The 24898-nt window shown below is 43.4% G+C and overlaps 1 protein-coding gene across 3 annotated transcripts in view; it reads left to right on the top strand.

The window, feature by feature from the left end:
* The window catches only part of LOC111150678 (POU class 2 homeobox 1), a 199318-nt gene extending 174687 nt beyond the window's left edge, over positions 1–24631 (top strand). For 2 of the 3 annotated variants that reach the window (XM_022508217.1, XM_022508219.1), the window contains exons 9-16: positions 186–359; positions 2320–2461; positions 3207–3352; positions 4607–4786; positions 6614–6719; positions 19535–19877; positions 20500–20588; positions 24031–24631. In XM_022508217.1, coding sequence (XP_022363925.1) covers positions 186–359; positions 2320–2461; positions 3207–3352; positions 4607–4786; positions 6614–6719; positions 19535–19877; positions 20500–20588; positions 24031–24341 — 1491 coding nt within the window. In that variant the 3' untranslated portion in view covers positions 24342–24631. Of the gene's footprint in view, positions 1–185; positions 360–2319; positions 2462–3206; positions 3353–4606; positions 4787–6613; positions 6732–19534; positions 19878–20499; positions 20589–24030 lie in introns of all 3 variants that reach the window. The other variant, XM_022508218.1, reaches the window with a different exon arrangement.
* Positions 24632–24898: the final 267 nt, after the last annotated feature.

The raw sequence follows: 24898 nt of genomic DNA, 5'->3' as shown, positions 1-24898 counted from the left end.
AACCGTGGCGCACACGGTCTGGCACTCTGCCCTCCTCGCCGGGCGCCAGTACGCTGTGCCTTCTGCGGGTCACATGGTCCATGTAGTTCTTATAAAGGTTGCTGCTCCTTAAGTCGTTCGCGTGTGACACATCCCAGTGGATCATTGTGTGCACTTGTTCTTGTGTCCTTCCGTCCCTGGAACAGCCAGCAACCCCGACGCGCACGATAGCGGCCACCCCGATCCAGACACTCCCGCAGAGCCAGTCGACACCAAAGCGAATCGATACTCCCAGCCTGGAGGAGCCCAGTGACCTTGAGGAGCTTGAGCAGTTTGCCAAGACCTTCAAACAAAGACGAATCAAACTTGGATTCACTCAGGTAGGACGCTCCCCCACCGCCCCGAACTTGGACTGATCTCCCCAGCTGGGTCCGGGTCTGTGCTTTCCGCGTCCGGATAAGCTTCCGAGGTACAGAAGGTTCCCCGGCCTCGTTGTCGCCTAGTTTTAGATTGGAACTTGTTCTTAGCCATTTTCTGCATTTATAGATTTAGACTGCTAATCATATAGTCAGTATAAATTCATGATTTAATGTTAGGTTAAAATCTTTAATCTTTAATGTTAGGTTAAAATCTTTAAGATGTCTCTCAGAACACGGGCCTCTGAAGTCATAATTAGACCAATAAAAGGTGAGAGTTTAAAAGATTATGTTTGGGAATACTGTAATTATAGTGAGGGTTTTATCTGTGGGATATCTGGTTCTAGGCCTTAGTGCTCTGAGTAAAGGTTGCAGGGGAAAAGTCTGAGGCAGGCAGAGAGAGAGAGAGGAGGAAGCAGGCTCCCTGCTGGGCAGAGAGCCCAATGTGGGGCTCCATCCCAGGACCCTGGGATCATGACCTGAGCCGAAGGCAGAGGCTTTAACCCACTGAGCCACCCAGGCACCCCTGGTTTGAACATTTAAACCTATACCTTTGTTAAACTTTTTATCAGAAGTTGCGCACCAGTAAGAAAATGGAGTTTTCTTAAGAATGTTTGTTTTTTGGGGGGGTCCCCTGGATGGCGCAGTCAGCGAAGTGTCTGCCTTCGGCTCAGGTCATGATCTCAGGGTCCTGGGATCGAGTCCCGCATCGAGCTCCCTGCTCGGTGGGAAGTCTGCTGCTCGCCCTCTCCCACTCCCCCTGCTTGTGTTCCCTCTCTGTGTCAAGTAAATAAATAAAATCTTTGGGGGAAAAAAAGGTTTTTTTCCTTTCCTTAACTACCACCTAGATGCAGGTGCTAATAAATGATGTAGTATTGGATTGGGAGGGCTGGGTGGTGTCCAAGGACTAGGATAATCTCAGTTCAAAATAAGCGTTGTTGCAGTTGTTGGGAGCTGACTGTTGCATGGTGGAATGGCTGTGTAGTACTCAGGACTAGAAATGTTGCCTTTCTGTCCTGCTGCTAAACTAATTGAAATGAGAGCATGAATCATTTAAACTCCATGAGTTTCTATTACCTGTATATAAAATAACTACTAAGATAACGGCTTTTTTCAGCTTTAACAAGAGAGATTCAGCTGGAAGAAAAGCACTGTATACATTTCAAAGGTTATAGGCTTATAAAGAAAGACATCTTTTGTAATATATTCAGGGGATCATTGTTCTATTGCTATAAGGTTACCAAGTTTCCAGTGCCCATGAAGGTTTAACTAAGTGGGTCAAACCTCTCTACTGTGAATTTCTGTCTCTATAATGGTTACAAAAGTAGTCTTTTAGGATACCTGTTTTTGTAACCAACTTTGAAATCCAAACTAAGGGTGGAAAATAGATTTTTTTTTCACTGCTTCCAGAAATACTTTACGGGGGGCAGGAGGAAGGTGCGGGGAGAGTGAGGCCTTATTTCTTAAATTTTAAAGTGATTTATAGGAAGTTTGGCTAGTTCAGAAGTACCTGAAGTTAAGCATTTACATCTATTAACTCTATAGGACATACAGGTAACTGGTTTTAAGGATTATTTAAATCATTGTGGTCGCATCAGTGAAGGGGCTGGTTAGGATATCAGCACCGTCTTTTGAAACTTAGAAATATTTGATGGCTTGATGGTTACATGAGATAGCAAGAAGAGACTCAAAACAGAGAGAAAATGGGACTTACGAATTTTGTCATAATTAAGGCCTAGTAACAGTCCTCGTTGAATGCTGTGCTCGGCTCAAGGTTGGATGTGTTTGTGGGACCCGGTAAATGGAATGATTGTTGAGTCTTTAGAACAGTTTCTGGGGCAGCACCCTTGAGTGAGGACGTTGGGCACTAGTGAGACAAATCTCTTCTCTTCCTCTCCCCCTCCTTCTCTGTATTACCGTGCAGGGCGATGTTGGGCTTGCTATGGGTAAACTGTATGGAAATGACTTCAGCCAAACGACCATTTCTCGCTTTGAAGCCTTGAACCTCAGCTTTAAGAACATGTGCAAGCTAAAGCCACTCTTGGAGAAGTGGCTAAATGATGCAGGTGAGTGACTGTATAAGACAACGATTTGTTCATTGTTGGAATATTTCTTATATTTGAACCAGAGTTAGGGATAATTGAAGGAAGAGGATAAGAAGTCCTGTGTGTTTAGATACACTTGAAAAACAGATGTATAGGTTCATCCTTGATGAATCATTGTAAACTTACTATTGATCATATTTCTGCTTTTGTTAGTAATATTTCATAGAGAAAAAGTTGCACTGCTGGTTTTAACTTCGGTCTTTTGTACTGAGATTTCCTCTTGGAAAATTTGGATTTTGAGTCACAGAATCATAGGCTCTGAGAGGCGTAAGGAACCACAGAGATCTTCTAGACCGTGGTTCTCACTGTAGATATGAACAGAAGTCAGGTCTTTGGAAAAGACAGACCTGTCATAGCCACCCTGGGACGACGGTCTGCTTCCATAGCTCTGGGGGAGGCCTCAGCATGAGCAATCTTACTGAATTCCACAGGTGAGAACATCTCATTTTCCATCCAGTGCAAAGAAACGCAGAGATGTCTGTGACATGACCAGGGCCATTAGACTATTAAGTGCCCGAACCTTGTTTAAACTTTACTTAGAAAGATCTATGGTAGAGAATGATGTTTTAATGTAGGTTATGAAAACCTTCCCGTGCTTGCTTTTAACTTAACATATTTTGGTCAGTTTTGTTGTCCTTAATATATGTATCACGTGCATGAATCACGCTCCACTAACTTGACTTCTGTGTTTTCTTCTTTCTTACAGAGAACCTCTCATCTGATTCAGGTCTCTCCAGCCCAAGTGCCCTGAATTCTCCAGGGCTGGGAATGGAAGGCTTGAACCGCAGGAGGAAGAAACGCACCAGCATAGAGACCAACATCCGTGTGGCCTTAGAGAAGAGTTTCTTGGAGGTTAGGTTTTTACTTCTCTCGTACATATGATTGTCTGTGTAATGTTCGGTGCTGTAGGTGACAAAAGACGGACTTGCCGGCCTCTGTCCCGTAACCTAGTGGAGAACAGTGGGCAAAGCCAGTTACTGAACATGGGAAACAGAACCGGTGTGCAGGGTGCAGAAGAGCCCAGGCTCAAGCCATGTGAGCCCCAGTGGGACAGGCAGCAGCTGCCCCGGGAGAGTGGGGGGAAGCACTGGAAGCAGAGGAAATGCACAAGCAAAGGCATCCAGGGAGGGAATACCTCAAGGTAGATCCGGCGACACACGGATGGTTTGGTGTGACTAAATTCTAGTGTCTGGGCGCCTGGAATAGTCGTGTGGTACTGGCAGGCGACGGGCCTTGGATCGCCAACAGTGGGTTGGCCTGTTTGTTTGTTTGTTTGTTACTGCCCCGGGGAGTATCGCAGTCCGAGCTTCCCGGCAAATTTTGACTTCCCTAATGTAGAAAAGGCAGGGGGAGCACTGAGTCAGGAATCTTTATCGATTCGACCACTTCTATTAACCGTGTGACTGGTCAAGTTACTGGGTTTCTTAGGCTGAAGTCCCTTCATCTGTGAAGCCCACCCTTCCCGCCCGGGAGGCTTACTGTGGCCTCGCTGTCCCGATGAAGGCGCCTCACTCCGTGAGAGTGAGCACTGAGAAGCTCTTCAGTTCCTACCAAGATAACGAAGTTGTATTGATGATAAATTGAATAAAGTTGATAATTGTATTCAAGATTAATAGCCCTTAAGAAAAAAAAAACAAATATTCAAGAATAACTTGGGGCCCCTGGGTGGCTCAACTGGTTAAGCATCTGCCTTTGGCTCAGGTCATGATCTCAGGGTCCTGGGATCGAGCCCCGTGTTGGGCTCCTTACTCGGTGGGGAGCCTGCTTTTCTCTCGGCCTGTCGCTCCCCTGCTTGTGTTCTCTCTCTTTCTCTCTCTCTGATAAATAAAATCTTAAAAAAAAAAAAAAAAAAAAAGAATAACTTACTCTTAGTTAATATGAATAAGTTTAATAAATATGTGTTCATTAGAATGTTTATCTGTAGAAGTTCTTCGTTAAAAGCCGGCCAATATGGTCATAGGCACCCAGCTTCATTCTCTGATTTGTTCCTCCCCTTTAGTTTATTTGTGTCAGTAATTTAAAAAGCTATCCCCCCCCACAAAAAATATTTTTTAATTAAAATAATAAAAAGGTATTCCAAAAGATGATTTTTTTTTTCCCCTTTAGAATCAAAAGCCTACCTCGGAAGAGATCACCATGATTGCTGATCAGCTCAGTATGGAAAAGGAAGTGATCCGTGTTTGGTTTTGTAACCGCCGTCAGAAAGAAAAAAGAATCAACCCACCAAGCAGTGGCGGAACCAGCAGTTCACCTATCAAAGCAATCTTCCCCAGTCCGACCTCACTGGTAAGGATAAAAAGTAGAGGACGCAAGCCCAAGAACAGATTTCTATAGTTTTACAAATGATCTATGAAATTGACTTACTTCCTAACAGTAATTTATTGTGTATATATGTTCATGTTGAGTAAGTGTATGTAAATTTATATTTTAAATGTTATTAAGTGGGACACCTGGGTGGCTCAGTTGGTTAAGCGTCTGCCTTCGGCTCAGGTCATAATCAAGTCCCACATCAGACTCCCTGCTCAGCGGGGAGCCTGCTTCTCCCCATTCTTGTGTTCTCTCTCTCTCTCTCTCTCTCTGACAAATAACTAAATAAAATCTGGAAAAACAAAACAAAACTGAGGTTTAAAAAAAATTAAATTGGTACTAAAGTAATTAAATCTCATGTTGTCATTAAGCCAAGAACTTAGTGATCTTTCTTTTTTAAAGTGAGCAATTTTAATTCTTTCCTGTTTCATGGTGGTTTGCTTCATTATTCTCTTCTCTGATGTAGTTTATTAGGTTACTCTGGAACTGTGGGAGCAGATTTGCTCTTCATTTGCTTTTTCTTCATGTTGGATTTTGGGGTTTTGTTGTTGTTCCTTTGTTTTGTTTTGAGGGGGGTAGGTGGGGGGGTTCTCAAGCAGACTCCCCACTCATCACGGATCCAACGCAGGGCTCAGTCTCACTGCCCTGAGCCGAAATCAAGAGTGGGATGCTTAACCGGCTAAGCCACACAGGTGCCCCTATATTCATGTTGGGTTTTAAAACCCAGTTTATTAAACTTACATGAGGAGGTGACAGTAAATTCCCATATAACCTTTAGCTGTGAACTGGTATGAATTCAACCATCTCACGTCTTCACTCTCAAACATATGTGGGACTGTTCATTGCTGACTTCGTTGAGTAACTTGAACTCATTGCTTTGGAAGAGTATTCTAGACTGGGGGGACATGCAGCGGTCATGTACTCCCTTGATCTTAAGGATGATGGCAAATGTGACTCCATATTTCCAACTAGGATTCCACAGATGAGAAGTAGATTGTTGGGTTTGCATTTCTGATCTTCCCTTATTAATTTGTTTTTATTATATTTGAATATCGCTCGAAAACTGGGATGCTTTTTAAACTAAAGTCAATCATTAAGAGCGCGTACTGGTTGTTAAGGGAACACTGTGGTTGTTGAATGGTTGGGCTTTAATTATGAAGTTCCTGACATATTAGTTATGAAAAAGACAGTCTTTAGATACGGTTCTGTTTTATGTAGGTGGCTATTTTGTGTTTTGGATTTATTTGTTACTGAAAGGAAGACAGTGTTTCTTACAAAACTGTAGAAGTATTTTATGTTATTTCAAAAAGAAACTGTAAGCTTTTAAAAAATTTGCTTCACATTCTTTCCATAATATCATTTCATTAAAAACAAAAACAAGACAGTCTTGTCTCCACCTGACCAAAAGTAAAAGCAATCCAAGATTCCCTGATTCTCTGATCCTGTTGAATAGTTTTCTTGTGTAGATTAAGTTGATAATTAGTATAATTTTTTTTACTTACTTGGAGTAATTCTGACTCGCCATCATTGAAATTTAGGAATTTTTTAATTATTTCTTTTTAAAACCTGGGCAGAGCCATTTCTCCTATCAGAAAGAAAACCAACTTCTAATAGCAGCCTTTGAACATGTCTATTTTCTCAATTCCAAGATCAAAAGATGATTATAAAATTATTCCCTCTTAGGCCCTTTTAATTCTTTTGTATCTGGAATTTAAAAATTGTTACAGGCAAAATATCTTCAGTATTGGTATACATTTTCTTGATTTTTTTAAAATGCTTTTGCATATTTCCATTTCTGACCTCTAGGTGGCAACCACACCAAGCCTTGTGACGAGCAGCGCGGCGACGACGCTCACCGTCAATCCAGTCCTCCCGCTGACCAGCGCTGCGGTGACCAGCCTCTCTGTTACTGGTAACGTGACAGGTAAGGCAGCCGGGCTGTGCTGCTCGCGCGCCAGCTGTAGGCCTGTGACAGGTCTCTCTGAGAATTGTGAATGATACTGCGAATTAAGGCGCTAAACTACAAATATGTATCACTTTTTTTGTAATGTCATATATAAAAACCTGAACTCCAAAAAACAGGCATAATTAATTTTGTCAGAAAAAATAACTTTTGTAAAGGTTTTTTTTTTTTTAATCTCTTTTGTTATTTCCCACATTACTCTTATCTTCTACATTGTTCCAGACTTACCTTTCAAAACTCCCAACTTTTTTTTAAGTAACTCCTTAAAAACCTTCAGTGGCTGCAGCTTTTTGTATTCTAGAAAGCATCCAAGTTCATCATCAATTCAGGGCAGGTTATTTCCAGTCTGGATCTTATCTTCCACTAGTCTTTTCTCCCTTCCAGCCTCAGCCCACGGGAAGATTCCATCTGTGCCTTTGTAAACATCCCCACTGCCCGAAAGGTTAGCCCTGCCTGCACTTCTCTCTGATAGCAGGGAAACTACCCCAGCACAGGTATCAATTCTTTCTAGAAATACTCTTGCTTTTCCAGGAAACTGTTCTTTTCTACCCGCTTATATTATAAATGATTATATTTTTCTACTTTTGTCTTTTCCAGTAGACTTTGTGCTTCTCAGAAGATCTAAATATTCTTTTTGCAATCTCAGTGTCTAGTTTAGTGCCTGACACATTGACTATAAAATTAATTTTTTTCCTTTGGCCTCCTTTAAAATAGTACATTTCCCAAGTACTTTTAAGATAACTCAGTGTTGGGGCGCCTGGTGGCTCAGTGGGTTAAAGCCTCTGCCTTCAACTCAGGTCATGATCTCAGGGTCCTGGGATCGAGCCCTGCATCGGGCTCTCTGCTCAGCGGGGAGCCTTCTTCCTTTCCTCCCTCTGCCTGCCTCTCTGCCTACTTATGATCTCTGTCTGTCAAATAAATAAATAAAGTCTTAAAAACAAAAAAAAGATAACTCAGTGTTGTCATCAGAAGTTTTTAGTGCTGTATGATGCATGAGGCATTCTGCAGTTATTCACCGGGTTGATTACTGCTGGTAGTAAAGCCTCAAATGGATTTGTGCTATTTCACAGTCAAGCGTGAATTTAACCCAGAGTTGGGGAATTTGATTGTCTTCATGCATGTTTTAAGTTTGTTATAACACTTCTTTGGTTCTATGATCTCACTGAATGGCTTTTATATAGTTATTAAGTTTCTAAGTCATTAGGAGATCTCATAATTTTGTTTACTTATTTAGAGTAGCACTTTTTTTTAAAAGTAGGCTTAAAGCGGAAGCCAGTGCAGGGCTCGTACTCACGACGCTGAGATCAAGACCTGAGTTGAAATCAAGAGTCGGGTGCTTGACAAACTGAGCCACCCTGGCACCCTAGAATAGTACATTTTGACCTTTTTGGGTTTTAGAGCTCCTGGAAAACTTGATGAAAGCTTTAAAGTTTCCCCTCACAAAATAGATATAAGCTCAATTTTTAGTAAAACACAGGGAGGTTCATCAATGACTACTCCCATCAATTCCCACCTCATCGGGGCCATCTTTGGATGCCTTAGGAGTGGAGATTGTAAGAAACCCCGTGTTCGCGAGTATACAGTATACAGTATACAGTGTTCAGTATTTCGGCTTAGTGAGCAAACCGGTGGCGACTGGTCGCTGTTGTTTGGGACACTAGGAATGTGGAATTCTGGCCTTTAAGGAACTCACCATCCGCCTGCCTGCCTTCTTCTGTTAAATTATAAACTGAACTTTTCCTTCCCAACAAATCATGTCATATTTTATTAGGACTAAAGATACCCATCTTTTGCAGAACAATTCCTTGTAGTTCAATAGAACTTGGTAGAACAGGTAGCTTTGCTGATTTTCTAAAAATGTGGCAAAAATCTGAAACAGAAGGTAATTTTTAGGAGATACACATCCCGAAAACAGCTAAAACTTTCCTATCAGTTTTTGATGGTTCCAGTTAACCAATGACATTTTCCTGAACTCACTTGCTCGACCCATTTATGTGCATTTAATTATAACTGTTTTCTAAAATGTTGGTAACTGGGGTGCTGGGTGGCTCAGTCGGTTAAGCGATTGACTCTGGATCTCAGGTCAGGTCTTGATCTCAGAGTCGTGAGTTCAAGCCTCCTGTGAAGCCTACTTAAAAAAAAATAATAAAAAAAATAAAAATTGAAGCGTTGGTAACTTTTTTGGAATGAATTTTTCCTTCAGTTCTTAAAAAAATTGAACATTATCAGAAGCTCAAATAGGAAAAATCATCACAATGAGCTATCTATATTTGCCGTTAAATCTTTTATGTACATACGTACAATTCTAACAGTGTTCAGTGTGTCCTGCTCTTGTTTTACTTCTGGTCTTACAATAAGTGCTATCCCCTGTTAATAGTTTCTACATTTCTACTTTTGATTTGCCCTTATTTTATTAAATGTTTGTATTAGAACTTCGTAAACATTTCCATATAAGTGCCATCATGGCTGAGTTCTACCTAGAATGACCAGCTTTTTTCAGTTTGAGTCCCAAGAAACCCCTCAGTCTCCGAGCCACATAACTGGTCTTGCTTGTTCAATATTATATCCTTTGTGTCTAGCGCACCACCTAGAATATAAGATAATGTAAGATACTCCGTATCTTATATGCTAATGTAAGATACTCAGCAACTAAACTAATTATTAAAGGAATGAAGTTTTCACTATTATAACTAATGCTATATAATGAGGACCTTTATTTTTTTTTTAAGATTTTATTTATTTAAGAGAGAGAGAGCATGAGAAGGGGAAGGGTCAGAGGGAGAAGCAAACTCCCTGCTGAGCAGGGAGCCTGATGCGGGACTCCAGGTTCATGACCTGAGCTAAAGGCAGTTGCCCAACCGAGTTATTTAAACTGTAGGTGATTTACTTTCCCCTTAAAAACATTTTAATCTTACTGGTTTTATAATACTGTGTTATAAACCTGGGCAAAGACATTTAGGACCTTTACTTTTATGTAATTTCAGGTTTACAGAAAAGTTACAAGAATAGTTAAGAGAAATCCCACATCTCTTCCCTTAGATTCTCTGTATGGGAAAATCTTGCCGTATTTGCTTTTTCTTTCCTTTTCCTCTTTCACTTGCTATGTATGTGATGTTTTTCTGAACTGTGTGAAGATCAAATTAATGGATATGCTACTTTATCCCTACTTCAAGACATTACCACATATAGCGAGAATACAGTTATCAAAAATCAGGAACTTAACATGGACTCAGTCCTCTATCTAGTAAACAATTCACGTTCATGTTTTGCCAGATGTGCCAGTGATGCCTCTTAGAGCAAAAAATCTTAAATCATGCATTGATTCAGTTGCTGTGTCTCTTTAGTCTTCCTAAACTGGGGGCAGTATGAGTCTTTCTTTGTATTGTAGGAAATTGATTTTCTGAAGAATGTAGCTATTTATTTTGTAAATGTTGTGTCTGACGTTTCCTCGTGATTAGATGCAGATTATGCGGTTTGGGCAAGAAGACTGCAGCAGTGATGTTGAGTCCTGCTTGGTGCATGGTGTGGACGCACGTGCTGTTGATCAGTCCCACTCCTGGTGGCACTGACTTTGACGGTCTGATGAAGGTGGTTTCTGTCAGGGTTTTCCATCATGTAGTTACTGTTTTACTCTTTACAGCAGTAAGTGGGGAATTTCTTCAAACCTTTGCCCACTAGTGTCCATTGATGATTTTTGCATGTATCTTTTACTGTGATTCTCAAGTAATTCTGTTATTTCTTCTACATTCATTAGTTGCCTTTCAACTGTAAGGATACACTTTTCCTTTTCCCCTATTTATCTGTCTGTATCAGTATGGACTCAGACATTCTTTCCGTATTCGGTAGGTTAGAATCCTACTATTACTTTTTATTTTAATGTTCAAACTCTTCTTCATTTTGCCAGTGGGAGCCCCTTGGTGGTAGCTCCTGTGCTTTTTCGACATGTCTCTAACATTCTTTGCTTTCTTAATTTTTTGGCACAAGATGTTCAGCCTCATCTTAAAGGTTCTGTGTGCCAGGCCTGGAATCAGCCATTTCTTCAAGGATACCTAGTTCTTTTTAGTGAGGAAAAGACGCCAAGATCTAGATGCATCATTGATACTGTGTTGTCATTGCTGCTAGGGCGTCTCGATAGAAATAGGTACACGTGTGTGTATGCGTACCTTCGTATGTGTGCTTAGACCGACACATGTAAATTCATTTTTATACATAGATCCATACATATCTGTGTGCACTTTATCTCCTTTTATTCAGATCCATGAGTTCATATTGAGAGCTCCAATTCCAGCCCGGCACCCTATAGTTTACTCCTTTCTGTCCGTTTTCCAGGTTAACTGCCTTCACGGTGAGTGAGCAGCCTGGCTCCCACGATAAGAGGAGTATCATGACCGGATTGCTGGGTCCTGTAGTGAAAACAGAGTTTCAGAATGGCCAATCCCCGCCTTTAAATGGAGAGACCCCTGAGTCGAGTTCCCTGTTTGTTTAGGGTCCTTGCCTTTAGCCTAAAGGCACGTGATCCAGAAACTGTGTAGTAGCTGTTTGGGTTGGTTCTTTCTCTGTCCTCTTCAGTGTAGCTACATTATTCATGTGAAATTCCATTTGTTTCGCTGATACTCCGTATCTGTGTTCTCCTCTCATCCTTGCGGGGTTTTTATAAGCGTATGAGCTAATAGCATATCATGAAACGTGGGTTTCAAAAGTCAGGACTATACAGAAAGTTCTCTTCAGAATAAAGTCATTCCCTTCTATCGGAATTCTCTTTCTCTGACAACTCTGAGCCTGAAGTCTCCTCAGGGCTCTGCTGACGTGAGGAATTCTCACTGCTGTCCTAGCCATCTCCTGTGCCCTTCTGGACTCAAGTTGGTTTCCCTACCACCAAATTTCAACCTCTTTCTCATTTGCAAGTCTGTCAAAATCTCAAGTCCTCTGATATCTGTCCCCAGAACTCTTACTTCCTTTTTTCTTCACCATCATTTGGAATAGGATTTTAGAAATGAAGAGGAAAGAACCATATCCTCAGTTTACCATCTTCTAAGAGAAATCTAGTCTTACTGACACGGTTGCTTTTATTTTCCAGTATTTAGCATAGTGCTTGGCACATGATGGCTCTCTGATGAGCGTTCCTAGAGGAGACAGAAGAATGATCATGACTGTACTACTCCAGAAAGACATGTTTGGATGTGTCTCAAAGACAAAAATTCAACAGCCTTCAATAATCTCAACTAAACATGCTCTGCCCCAATTTTTTTCCCCAAAATGTTGTTCCATAATGAATCCTGTGCAACCCCATACCCATTAGCAGACCTTCCCCATTGACTCCTCACCCTAGTCTGGCTGGTCTGCTCTGTCTCCACGGATATGCTCGTTAAGGACATTTCATACAAGTAGAATAATGTATTATTTGGTCTGTGTCTGGCTTCTTCCGTTTAGTATATAACATCTTCCAAGGTTTATCTGTCTTGCAGAATATCAGTACTTCATTCCTTTTTTATGGTTTTGTGATATTTAATTGTGTGGATATAACAGATTTTATTTGTCATTTATGAATTGATGGACATTTGAGTTGCTTTCCGTTTTTGGCCATTTTGAACATTGCTGCTGTGAGCATGTGTATGTAGGTTTTTAGGTGGACATGTTTTCAGTTCTCTTGGGTAGATATTTAGGAATGGAGTCAGTGCCTTATGTGGCACACTGGAGTATTATGAACAACTTTATGCCCCCAAAAATAAGGCAATTTAGATGAAATAGATAAATTTTGAGAAAGACACAGATTATCCAAACTCACTCAAAAAAAAAAAAAAAAAAGGAAGAAAACTTAAATAGACTTAAAGCAAGCAAAGTAAATGAATCATTAATGTAAAGGCTTTCCAAAAAGAAAAGTTTAGGCCCAGATGGCTTTAGCAATGAATTCTATCAGATATTTAAAGAAGAAATAAAGTGAGTCTTCAGCTATCTTTTCCAGAAGATAGAGGAAGGACAGCTCATTGTATGAAGCCAATATTACCTTGTTACTAAAGCCAGACAGAGATACCACACACACACACACACACACACACACACACACACACACACAAATTATAGGCCCATATCCCTTATGAAAATATACAAAAAAACACTCAGCAAATTTTAGCAAACCAAATCCAGTAACGTGCAGAAAAGATTATTCATCACCACCAAGAGGGCCTAATCCCGGGAATGTAAGGTTGGTTTAATAATAACTGAACATCAGATAATGTACTACACCACGGCAGGAGAAGACCAGAACCACAGTATCATCTCAGCAGATACAGGAAAAGCACTTGACAAAATCCAACACCCATCCATAATAAAAACCTGGAATAGAAGAGAACTTCCTCACCAGATAAAGAATAAAGAGTGTCTATTAAAAACCTACAGCTAACAGCATACTTCATGGTGAAAGACTGAATGCTTTCCCCATAAAACTAGGAACAAAGCGAGCTCTTGTCGACGAATTAACATTGTACTAAGAAGTTAGAGCCAGTTTAACAAAGGGGGAAAATGAAAAACATCCAGTTTGAAAGAGGAAAAGTTAAACTCTCTGTTTGCATTATTCTGTATATATAAAAGTCCAAAGGAGTCCACATACCAAAAAAACTATTAGGATGAATAAATGAATTTCATGTTGTTGCAGGGTACAAGATCAACATGTAAGAGTCAGTTGCATTTGTACACGCTATCAGTGAGCAGTCCGAAAATGAAATTACAAAATAATTTTATTCATAATAGCTTCCAAAAGAATAAAATACTTGGGAATAAATCTAACAAAAGAAGTGCAAGACTTATACAGTGAAAACTACAGTTTGCTGAGAGAAATTAAAAAATGTCTAAATAATGGAGATATTCCATGTTCATGGTTTAGAAGACTCAGTATTTTTAAGATGACAGTATTCTCTGAATTGATCTATAGATTCAATACAATTATAGTAAAAATTCTAGCAATTTTCTTGCAGTAATTATCATGATAAACTCATTCTAAATATATATGGAAGGGACCCAGAATAGCCAAAACAATTTTGAAAAAGAATGAAGTTGGAGGACTTAAATATCCTGATTTCAGAGCATGGTGTAAAGCTATGTCATAAAAACAGTATGCAGCCGGCGTGAGGGCAGACAATAGATTAATGGAACAGAATTGAGAGTCCAGAAACAAACCTTTAAATTTAGGCTCTGCTGACTTTTGACAGAGGTACTGAAGCAATTCAGTAGCAAAAAGATACTCTTCACCATATGGTTCTGAGAAACCGGATGTCCATGTTCAGGAAGATGAATTCAGATCCTTTCCTGATACCATGCACAGAAATTAAGAAGCTGAAGGGATCAAAGGCCTAAATGTAAGAAATAAAATTTTTAGAAAACAGGAGAAAATCTTCATGACCTCGGGTTAGGCAAAGAGTTTGTAGATACACCACCAAACACAATCTATAGAAGAAAAAAAAATGATAAATTGGAATTTATCAAAAGCAGAATCTTCAGGAAACATTTTAAGAAAATGAAAAGACACCCTCAGCCTTGGAGAAAACATTGTAAATCATATATCTGATAAAGGAACTGTGTCTAGAGCATGTAAATAACTTACAGTTAAGTAGTAAAAATATAAACAACCTTGTTTTTTAAAGGGCAAAAGATTCTAATATATATATAATGCCAAAGAACATAAGGAAATGACTAACAAGCACCTTAAAAAGATGCTCAGCCTTGTAACTCATGAGAGAATTGCAAATTAAAACCATAGATAAGATTTCATACTCACTGTATAATCGCTGTCATCAAAAAGACCAAAAATAATCATTGCTGGCCGGGAACCGTCCTGCATCGCTGGGGTAGTGTGAAGTGTGATATAGTCATTTTGGAAAACACTTGGGCGGTGTCTTTAAAAGTTAAATGTAAACTTATCGTTTGGCCCAGTAAGTCCGCAAGAGAAATGAAAGCATGGCCACACAAAAACCTTGGTACAGATGAGCCTAGCAGCGTTCTTCGTAATAACCAAATACCGGGAACAAGCCAGTGCCCGTCAGTTGGTGACTCCCTCAACATGATGTGGTCTGCCCATGCACTGGAGTACTTTCCAGCCAGAAAAAGGAGGTACTGATTTGCACTACAACATGGATGAACCTTGAAAACAGTGTGCTGACAGAAGCCAGATGAAAATGATCACAAATCATACAAGTCCATTTACGTCAAGTGTCCTGAAAAGGTAAATCTATAGAGAGAAAAGCAGATGAGGAGGAGGGCTGTGGGTGGGAGTGGGGTGTGACTACGGAGAGCCACAGGCGATCTGGTCATAAACCGGGTGCAGTGGGTGGTAATTGTACAACTTTGTAAATATATTAGAAACCATTGAATCTTACATTTAAATTATATCTCAAAAATGTATTTTCTAAAAAGCAAAGATGAGGCAGGAAGTGAGAGGATGTGCCTAACACTATATATCCTTGCACGTAACTTCCCACTGACCTTCTAGGTGGGTGATGGCATCTTATTTTGTTGTGGAGGACATTGAAGCTGAGCAAACATGAGTTCTCTGGTCAAAGTAGCCCAAGTAACTGTGTTGCCAAGAATATAAGGTCATAAAATGTTGATTAAAATGTGATTCACTAGGGCACCTGGGGCACTCAGTCAGTTGGGTGTCTGCCTTCAGCTCAGGTCATGATCCCAACATCCTGGGATCAAGATCCGAGCTAGGCTTCCTACTCAGCGGGGAGTCTGCTTCTCCCTCTCTGCCTGCCACTCCCCCTGCTTGTGTACTCTCTCTCTCTCTCTCTCTCTCTCTCTCTCAAATAAATCAATCTTCAAAATAAAATGAAATCCAATTAAAAAAATAAAATGTGATTCACTAGTTAGGAGAATTTATTTGAAAATTACAAGTGCTCACATGACATATTCTTTTTTTTTTTTTTAAGATTTTATTTATTTATTTGACAGATCACAAGTAGGCAGAGAGGCAGGCAGAGAGAGAGGGGGAAGCAGGCTCCCTGCTGAGCAGAGAGCCCGATTCGGGGCCTGATCCCAGGACCCTGAGATCATGACCTGAGCTGAAGGCAGAGGCTTTAACCCACTGAGCCACCCAGGCGCCCCTCACATGACATACTCTTATTGAAAACACCTGGAATGTGGTTCAAGGATGACAACCAGAAAAAAACACCAGGGAGTGGTTTCTGGAGTCATCTTCTAGCCCAGGTTAACTTTACTGCTGAGGATGACTGGGCCCTTCTTTGTATACATAGGGGATTTAAAGAGAGTGATGCTGAATGGTCTTTCTGAAAGCAGTGGAAATGGAGAGTGGGAAAAAAATCCTATTTTAAGTTTTTGACCTCAAGATAAGGAGTCTTATGGAAATTGACAGTTTCAGCACTTGGAAAGGGAAGTAGTGCCCATAGATAAGCGTAGATCAGTGTAGATAAGGTGAGAAATTAAGCAAGAAAAGATTGAAAGTTCATTGAAATTTCCTAGTAGTACAAAGATAAATGAGAAAAGACATTTGCCTTTCTAGATAGAACAGGGGCAGTTCTTCCAGGTGTCAAAAGTGGAAGAGTGTGAACCTGCCCAACGTAGGACCCAGCACAACATCAGGGGCTCAGAGGGAGAGAGTGATCAGATAGATTTAGAACTGAAACAGTAACGGAGCCTGATTAATGATATAAGTGTAGCTGTATTTAGCGAAAACAGCAATAAAGAGGCAATTTTATCTATTTTTGAGAAGGGGGAAAAAGGAATACATGGTCCCTTTTTGATGAACAGTAAGAAAGAGGTGTTTATGGGATTCACTGAGACCACATAACACTTCTGTGCAGCAGTGTGGGGGCCATAAGAGTGGACTCAGTACCGAAACAGATGATGTCTGATTTCCTCCCAGCTCCATGCCGTGTGAATGAAACACTTCCTTAGAGCTAAAATGAGGAGAGTCGAATTCTGGATGTTCTTAGTATAGACCAGAAGGCTCAAAAATAGATTTTAGGAGGACAGAACTGAATTTTTTAAGAGAGAGTCTTCTTTAGCTTAGTGATAGATTTTATCACCAAAAAAGTTATCTTTTACATAAGGTCTTTGTTTCAATGTATTTATGGATTTGAAATACTTATTTTGATTGGTCTAGTTCTTCTATACTGTATCAAGTCTTTTATACCTCACAGAAATACTACACTGAAAATTTATAGGTGCTTTTTGTCTTCTTGAGCTCTCTGTCCTGAGAAAATACCACTGGGGTTCTGCTTTATACATATATATGGTTGGGGAGACCCTAGAACGTAGTGAGCTTCAGTGAATTAGGTTCCAGCTGGTGTAGGCAGCCCGCGTTTGTGAGTATGTGGCATTTACTGAGAACTGACAGAGAGGGCCTCTTCTATAGTGCCTTCTGTAAATAGCATCAGAATTACAGCTCACTGGGGACGGCTGGCATCTGCTTTATGGAAGGTTTTCTATCCTATGACTGCCTTATGAGTCATTTCTGCTTTGGGCAGAGAGACTATATTCTTTTCGTAACACTTGCCTCTGTGACTCCACAGGCTTAACTTCTAGACATATTTTAGACCTCTGTTGGCCAGCGTGGCAGGCACTAGCCACCTGTGGTTTTTAAGCACATGTAATGGGGCTAGTTCTAATTGAGATGTGCTATTAAGTGTAAATCACACACTATTTTCATAAAGACTTAGTATAAAAAAATACTTTTTTGAGACTGATTTAATGTTAAAATGATAATATTGTGGAAATAGTTTAACCTGTTCCTTTTTAATATTTTCAGTAGGACCACTAGAAAATTTTAAATTACGTAATTATTATTTAAGTTTCTGTTGGACAACATTGATCTCGAACATTAAGTAATTCCAGTGAATGTGTTTTAGTTTTCAGCACTGATATTTATACTGTGTTAGTTGTTTGTATACAAATGTTTGTTGTTCTCCTTACAACAAAAAGAAGTTTGGGCATCTTGATTCTTTTTGTAATGGTCTCTCAAATAACAGTTTCCTTGAGCTTCATTTTTCATTCTTTTTTTTTTTCCCAAGTTTAAATTACTTTATTTTTTTATTATTTTTTAAAATTTCTTTATTTCTTTTCAGCGTAACAGTATTCATTGTTTTTGCACCGCACCCAGTGCTCCATGCAATCTGTGCCCTCTCTAATACCCACCACCTGGTTCCCCTAACCTCCCACCCCACCGCCCCTTCAAAACCCTCAGATTGTTTTTCAGAGTCCATAGTCTCTCATGGTTCACCTCCCCTTCCAATTTCCCTCAACTCCCTTCTCCTCTCCATCTCCCCTTGTCCTCCATGTTATTTGTTATGCTCCACAAATAAGTGAAACCATATGATAATTGACTCTCTCTGCTTCACTTATTTCACTCCGCATAATCTCTTCCAGTCCCGTCCATGTTGCTACAAAAGTTGGGTATTCATCCTTTCTGATGGAGGCATAATACTCCATAGTGTATATGGACCACATCTTCCTTATCCATTCGTCCGTTGAAGGGCATCTTGGTTCTTTCCACAGTTTGGCGACCGTGGCCATTGCTGCTATAAACATTGGGGTACAGATGGCCCTTCTTTTCACTCCATCTGTATCTTTGGGGTAAATACCCAGTAGTGCAATTGCAGGGTCATAGGGAAGCTCTATTTTTAATTTCTTGAGGAATCTCCACACTGTTTTCCAAAGTGGCTGCACCAACTTGCATTCCCACCAACAGTGTAAGAGGGTTCCCCTTTCTCCACATCCCCTCCAACACATGTTGTTTCCTGTCTTGCTAATTTTGGCCATTCTAACTGGTGTAAGGTGGTATCTCAATGTGGTTTTAATTTGAATCTCCCTGATGGCTAGTGATGATGAACTCCTCTAACTCAACACACACAAAACAGACAATCATATAAAAAAATGGGCAGAAGACATGAACAGACACTTCTCCAATGAAGACATACAAGTGGCTATCAGACACATGAAAAAATGTTCATTTTTTTTTTAAGATTTTATTTATTTGACAGAGAGAGATCACAAGTAGGCAGAGAGGCAGGCAGAGAGAGAGGAAGGGAAGCAGGCTCTCTGCTGAGCAGAGAGCCCGATGTGGGACTTGATCCCAGGACCCTGAGATCATGACCTGAGCCGAAGGCAGCGGCTTAACCCACTGAGCCACCCAGGCGCCCAAAATGTTCATTTTTCATTCTTTTATGAGATTCATAATATCCTTGCATGTTACTGTTTCCATGAAGAAGAACATGATTCCGACAGGCTTCGTGAGAGCTGATTTTCATTACAGAACAGCTCTTTAAATATTTCAGCGCGAAGAAGGCATCTAGACGCCGCCGCAGCTGTTCCCTACTGTTCCGCAGATGTCATTGTTGACACTGAACTTCAGAAGAATACCTAAGTTTTAGTTCTTGCCTTCACTGTTTTGTTCTGATTTTTCTAGAGAGGCCACTGCAGTTTCTGATGGAAACCGCTTCTCAGAAGCAAGGACTCTCTTGCGTGTGTGTTTCCTCCCCAGACCGGTTCCGCCCCCCACTGGCCAGCTGGGATTCTTTGATTTTTCGACCTAGAAGACTGTTCTGTGCCGCTCGCGTGGCGGCTGTGTCGCTCTTGCCTCCTAAAGCAGGGATCGTGGTTTGGGTTCTCAAATGTTAGTTTCCACAGAATCGCCAACGGGGTGACAGAGACACCCCAGCGAGAGGTCACTGGGCGGCCGATGACCAGTCACCGTGGGGTCGGGAGCGCGGCTGAACGCACCCGCGGAGGGTCACGATCTCTGCCTCCGCCCGCAGGCAGCACGGACAGCGCGCCCAGCAGCACCGCCACCGTCATCTCCACGGCGCCGCCCGCCGCCGCCGCCGTCACCTCCCCCCCGCTGAGTCCCTCCCCGTCGGCCTCGGCCTCCACCTCCGAGGCGTCCAGCGCCAGCGAGTCCAGCACGACGCAGACCACCTCCACGTTGTCCTCGCCCCTCGGGAGCAGCCAGGTGATGGTGACCGCGTCCGGGCTGCAGACGGCGGCGGCCGCCGCCCTCCAGGGGGCCGCCCCGCTGCCGGCCAACGCCAGCCTCGCCGCCATGGCCGCGGCCGCCGGCCTGAGCCCGGGCCTCATGGCGCCCTCGCAGTTCGCAGCTGGGTAAGCAGCGCCCGCCTCGGTCGCGTCTGGTAGCCGCCGGGGGCCCTCCCTGCGGTCGCTCTTGGGGAGACACCACCCCCCCTTGAGGGCCCCCAGACTCTCCTTAAAGCTGTGGGCGCTTGGGAACGGGCCGTCGTGCGGAGGGCGGGGCGGGGCGCGGCGTGCGAGCACGCGGGGGGGGGGGGCGCGCCGCGCCGGGGGCGGGGGTGGGGGTGGGGGCCAGGACTCTCGGTGCGGGTGGAGCGCTCTCCGCGGTCCGCCGGCTGATGCTCAGACGAGAGAGCAGCAAGATCCCGGTTTATTACCAAGCATGGAAGGATCACTTGTGAATGTGTTCCTTTCTCTGGCATTTTGTGTTTTGTTCTGGAAAAGGGGAAAGAGCAGTCATTGAAAGAAGAGTCACCAGAACCGTGGGTTTTAGGTTCTGGGGGGATCATGTCCTTATTTTGCTGCGTGCCGGGAGCAGCCTGGAAAGCACGAGGCAAGCCCTGTTCCCGCAAGGAGGGTGACAGAGACGTCCTTGACCTCCCCAGCCGCGTCCCCTTCCCTTGTCCTTTCCGGCGTGTGAGCTCAGCCCGACAGCCGCGCCTTGTAACGAGTGACCCCTCTTTTGGCCTTGCAGAGGTGCCTTACTCAGCCTCAACCCAGGGACCCTGGGCGGCGCCCTCAGCCCAGCCCTCATGAGCAACAGCACACTGGCGACCATTCAAGGTCAGTGGAACCTCCCCTCACTGCTCTTCTTTCGCTTGCTTGTTAACCAGGGAAGTTTGCTTTGCTCCAGGCGAAGGTGGTGGGGAGAGTTGGGTTGGTGATGCCGATTAACCCCGCGGCCAAGAAAACGTCCTTGTGGAAGAGCTTTTTTTCTGCAAGCGGTATAGGGGTTCGTGTGTAAGAACAGGAAATGTGCTTAGTTTGAAGTGTTATAAAAAACGAGGACTCTGTGTTGCTATTTATCTTCTTAGGTGAGCAGACGTGGAGGCAGAATTTCCCCCTGACAGATTTACCTAAGTAGACAACCAAGACCCATCCCAGGCAAACTTGACCGAGAGACATTCTCCAGTCCCCCCCGCACCCCTAAGAGCGGCTGTATGAGAAGGTCCCGGAATGAATTAACCTTGAAGCACATTATGCGGACTCCGGGCGCGCTTTCCGTTAGGTTCTGCCCTTTGTCCGCCCGGTCTGCACAGCACATGCATGCCCTCGGACGGTCTCCGGTCCAAGGCCAGCGGGTCGCGTTCGGCCTCAGTGTGCCGTCCAGGCGAAAGCCGCTCCTTCCAGACGGGAAGGGTTTCCCTTATTTGGCTTCGGAGCTTTGTGTCTGAAGATGCTGTTATGTGCTTCAGGAAGACAATTTGAGACATCAGTGTATTAATCAGAGAATTTTTTTCTTAAAATTCAAATGTTTTGTACTTAAATGAGAGTTCCTGGGGCCAAACAGAAGCTGTTAGCCAACCTCAAGTCCGACGAGTGTTTCACGAATGGGGTCTGCAGTCTGCGGTAGCGAGTGGGAGTGACACATCTAAGACGTGACCTAGTTTACTTTCTAGGGTTCCTAGACCCAGTTCCAGCCAACGTGCCCCCCACACCCCCTAGAAAACCTAAAATGTACAGATAACATGGAAATCACCTGTAATCCTAGCCCCTAGTGAGAATGTTAACACGGGAGCGGTGCTTATTATGTCTTTTTTTCCTCCTCTTCTGCGTCTGTACACGTGTTTTTCTTTTTAACACGGAGATCATATATGGCTGCAGTTGAAAATGCTTTTTTTCCCTCCGCCAAACCTATTTTATCAAGCTGCTGCTTTTTCTAACTACGCAGCGTGGACCTGTCCATTAATTCAACCATGTCCCTATTGTTGGATTTTAAATTATCTTTAATTTCACACTATTAAAGAATCCAGTGCTAAAAAAAAAAAAAGCAGTAGGCAGCTGTCGCATACCAGCAAGGTGTCTGAGAGTTCCGGTGGACTCCGATACCGTCTCCCTAGAGGCAGCGCCCGACTCCCCCAGTTCGGGGTTCAGTCCTACGACACTGCTCCCGTTTCCCCTTCAGACAGCAGTCGCAGGCCCAGGCGCTTCCCGCGGCCTTCTGACCAGTCACAGATCCAAGGGCCCAGCAGTCTCCTTAGGCTGCGTCTCGTGCTCGGCTCGGAGAGCTGGGGAAGCCCTTGCTTACGCTCAGCGGCTTGTGAAAGGGCACGAGGAAGGGGCAGGTCCGCAGCCAGAGGGGAAGGCACGGCGGGTGGGGTCCCAACCGGAGAAATCTCTGTCCCGCAGGAGCTTGGAGCCTGGCTCGGTGGCGGGTAGAAGTTTCATGGTTCTCCCAGAGGGGAAGCTCTCCAAAAAAGACCCAAAGCTGTCCTCTTGGGTTTTAACAGAGGCTTCGTGACAGTCATGATCAACGCAGTCCCTGGCCCTTGGCGGAGTCAGGCTCCGTCCCCTCTCCCATCCCGTGAGGCCGGGGGTGGGACTGCAAGTTCCGACCCTCTGGTCAGGTCTTTGTCTTGGGGCAGCCAGTCCCTGCCCTTGGGTGGGGTCCACAAGCCACCTTCCCTGATACTAAGACACCCATTCCACCTTTCTGGCTCTGAAGCGTTCTCAGGAACTGTGGATGTCCACCCGATCTACCTGAGAATTACTCATTCACTCAGGTGACTGAATGACCAAGTCCGTATTTCTTCTAAATCGTTACGTGATAATTACCTTACGTTTTATTGGCTTTCTCGTTGACTAAATCATACGTAAAATTGATGGTTAGGGCTGTAAACTTTTTGATATGAGGATTTCTTTCTGGCATAAGATTTGTGATAAATCACTTTTCCTCTTGCGTGAGGGTGTACCTCTGGGCTCTAGTGATGCCACAAAGGCAAATGCAGGGCCCAGCTGAGATTAGAACAAGTACTTTCTGGGAAGCTCTGCAACTGTTCCATGACCCGAAGCCTAGAACCTCAGAAAACGTCAGGCTATGCCAAGTCTTGTTAATCTTGCTCTTTGTTTTTTTTTAAAGATTTTATTTATTTATTTGACAGAGATCACAAGTAGGCAGAGAGGCGGGGTGGGGGGGTGGCGGGAGGCAGGTTCCCTGCCAAGCAGAGAGCCTGATGCAGGGCTAAATCCCAGGACCCTGAGACCATGACCTGAGCTGAAGGCAGAGGCTTTAACCCACTGAGCCACCCAGGCGCCCCTAATCTTGCTCTTTGTATGCCATGTCCAGAGTCAGAGACCTTCCCTTCAGTGTCCCTAGCTTGCTTTATGTATTCTGTAAGAAATGAACCGGATTTTTAGTGCCATTAGAAAACCCCTCAGATCTTCATGTGAAAATGTGGTTATACGGGTGGGAGGACCGTGGAGGGGTTGTCAGAGAGCAGAAGAATGTATTAAATGAGAGTGCCCAATTATTTAGAAGTCTGGTGATACCTTCTGTGGGGACAGAAGTGACAGCATCGCAGGGAGACTCTCCCTCGTGAGAGCAAGTCCTAACCTTAGTGAGCCCCTTAGGCCACCCCCATCTGTGCTGTCCTCGTCCCTCCCTCTCTACCTTGTCCTCCTCCTCCTCCTCCGTACGAGTCCTGGGAGTCAGGTGTGATGCCTCAGCAAGGGAAGCACTAACTGTACCTTACACTTTATTTGGTTATAGATAATGATTTTAGCACTAAAGTCATTTGGAAAGATGGTTTTCATTTTTTTTTCTTGAAGCGCTCAGATTTATGAATAATGCCAGTTGGCTAAAAGCGAATTACATTTTAATGCCCCAGTCCCTGTACCTAGTTTGTCTTTTGAATCAAAGTGTAAAATCAGCACTCTTCATTGAAGACGAAATTATCAGACTTAATATTAATACTCCTCGGAGGGTGAGGTCCTCTAGGAAGTTGAGGCCCCGAGACGGCCGGGTAGCTCGGCGTTGCTCGCTCCTGCCCCCGCCCCCAACCTGTGCTGCTTGTGCCGTTTGTTCGACTACGGCAGTTCAGGCTCTTCCAGAATTACAGATGCGCTTCAGTTGGTGGCAGGAGAGCGCTGGGATTAAGATAAAAAGTCAGTTAAGGGTTGCCCTTCCACCTAGGCTGTGGGAAGACTACATTTGATGTGTTACTTGGCTTCTCCGGATGGTGTTAACGTTCTCCTTTCTGCCCGTTGGTGGGGGTTTTGTCTGTAGCTCTTGCCTCTGGTGGCTCCCTTCCAATAACATCACTGGATGCCACTGGGAACCTGGTCTTCGCCAATGCAGGCGGAGCCCCCAACATCGTGACTGCCCCCCTGTTCCTGAACCCTCAGAACCTCTCTCTGCTCACCAGCAACCCCGTGAGCTTGGTCTCTGCCGCCGCAGCCTCTGCAGGGAACTCTGGACCTGTAGCCAGCCTTCACGCCACCTCCACCTCCGCCGAGTCCATCCAGAACTCTCTCTTCACAGTGGCCTCCGCCAGCGGGGCCGCCGCCACCACCACCACCGCCTCCAAGGCACAGTGAGCCGGCTGGGCAGCACAGGGCTGACACCAGCCTTGTCCACTCGCGGCACGATGGGCTGCCGGGCCAGGCTGAGACTGAAAAATGTGATTGGCTTCCTCTTGCCATGTTTCAGCAGCAAGGGAAAGAAGGGAGAGGAGGAGAAAAGCGCATACCGGAAAAAAAGGATGGAGAAAGGACAACATTTGCCTAATTTTGTAATAAAACACTGTCTTTTCAGGATTGCTTCATGGATTGGAGAACTTTCTAACCAAAAAGTAAAAACAAACAAAAAAAAAACAAAACAAAACAAAAAAAAAACCAGAAACAAAAAATCAAAAACAAACAAAGAAGTGAAAGGACTACTTACCATTTCCAGCAGTCATGATGACAAGTTAAGGTGGGTTACCAATTCCAGTATAGGAAGGGGATTTCTTGTTTGTCTAAATTTCTTTTCTTTAAAAAAAAAAAAAAAATCATTTTTATGGGTCTGTTGTACAGGCCATTAAGTCATAACAAGGTGTTTATAATCGTATCAATTGTGTTGGGGGTTCCTTTCTTAACTGGTACAATTTAGGCAG

This window comes from Enhydra lutris, unplaced genomic scaffold, assembly GCF_002288905.1.
Source record: "Enhydra lutris kenyoni isolate GAN:26980312 unplaced genomic scaffold, ASM228890v2 scaffoldscaffold24, whole genome shotgun sequence".
NCBI classification, from domain to species: Eukaryota; Metazoa; Chordata; class Mammalia; order Carnivora; family Mustelidae; genus Enhydra; species Enhydra lutris.
This window is presented reverse-complemented; position numbering and strand designations above follow the sequence as displayed.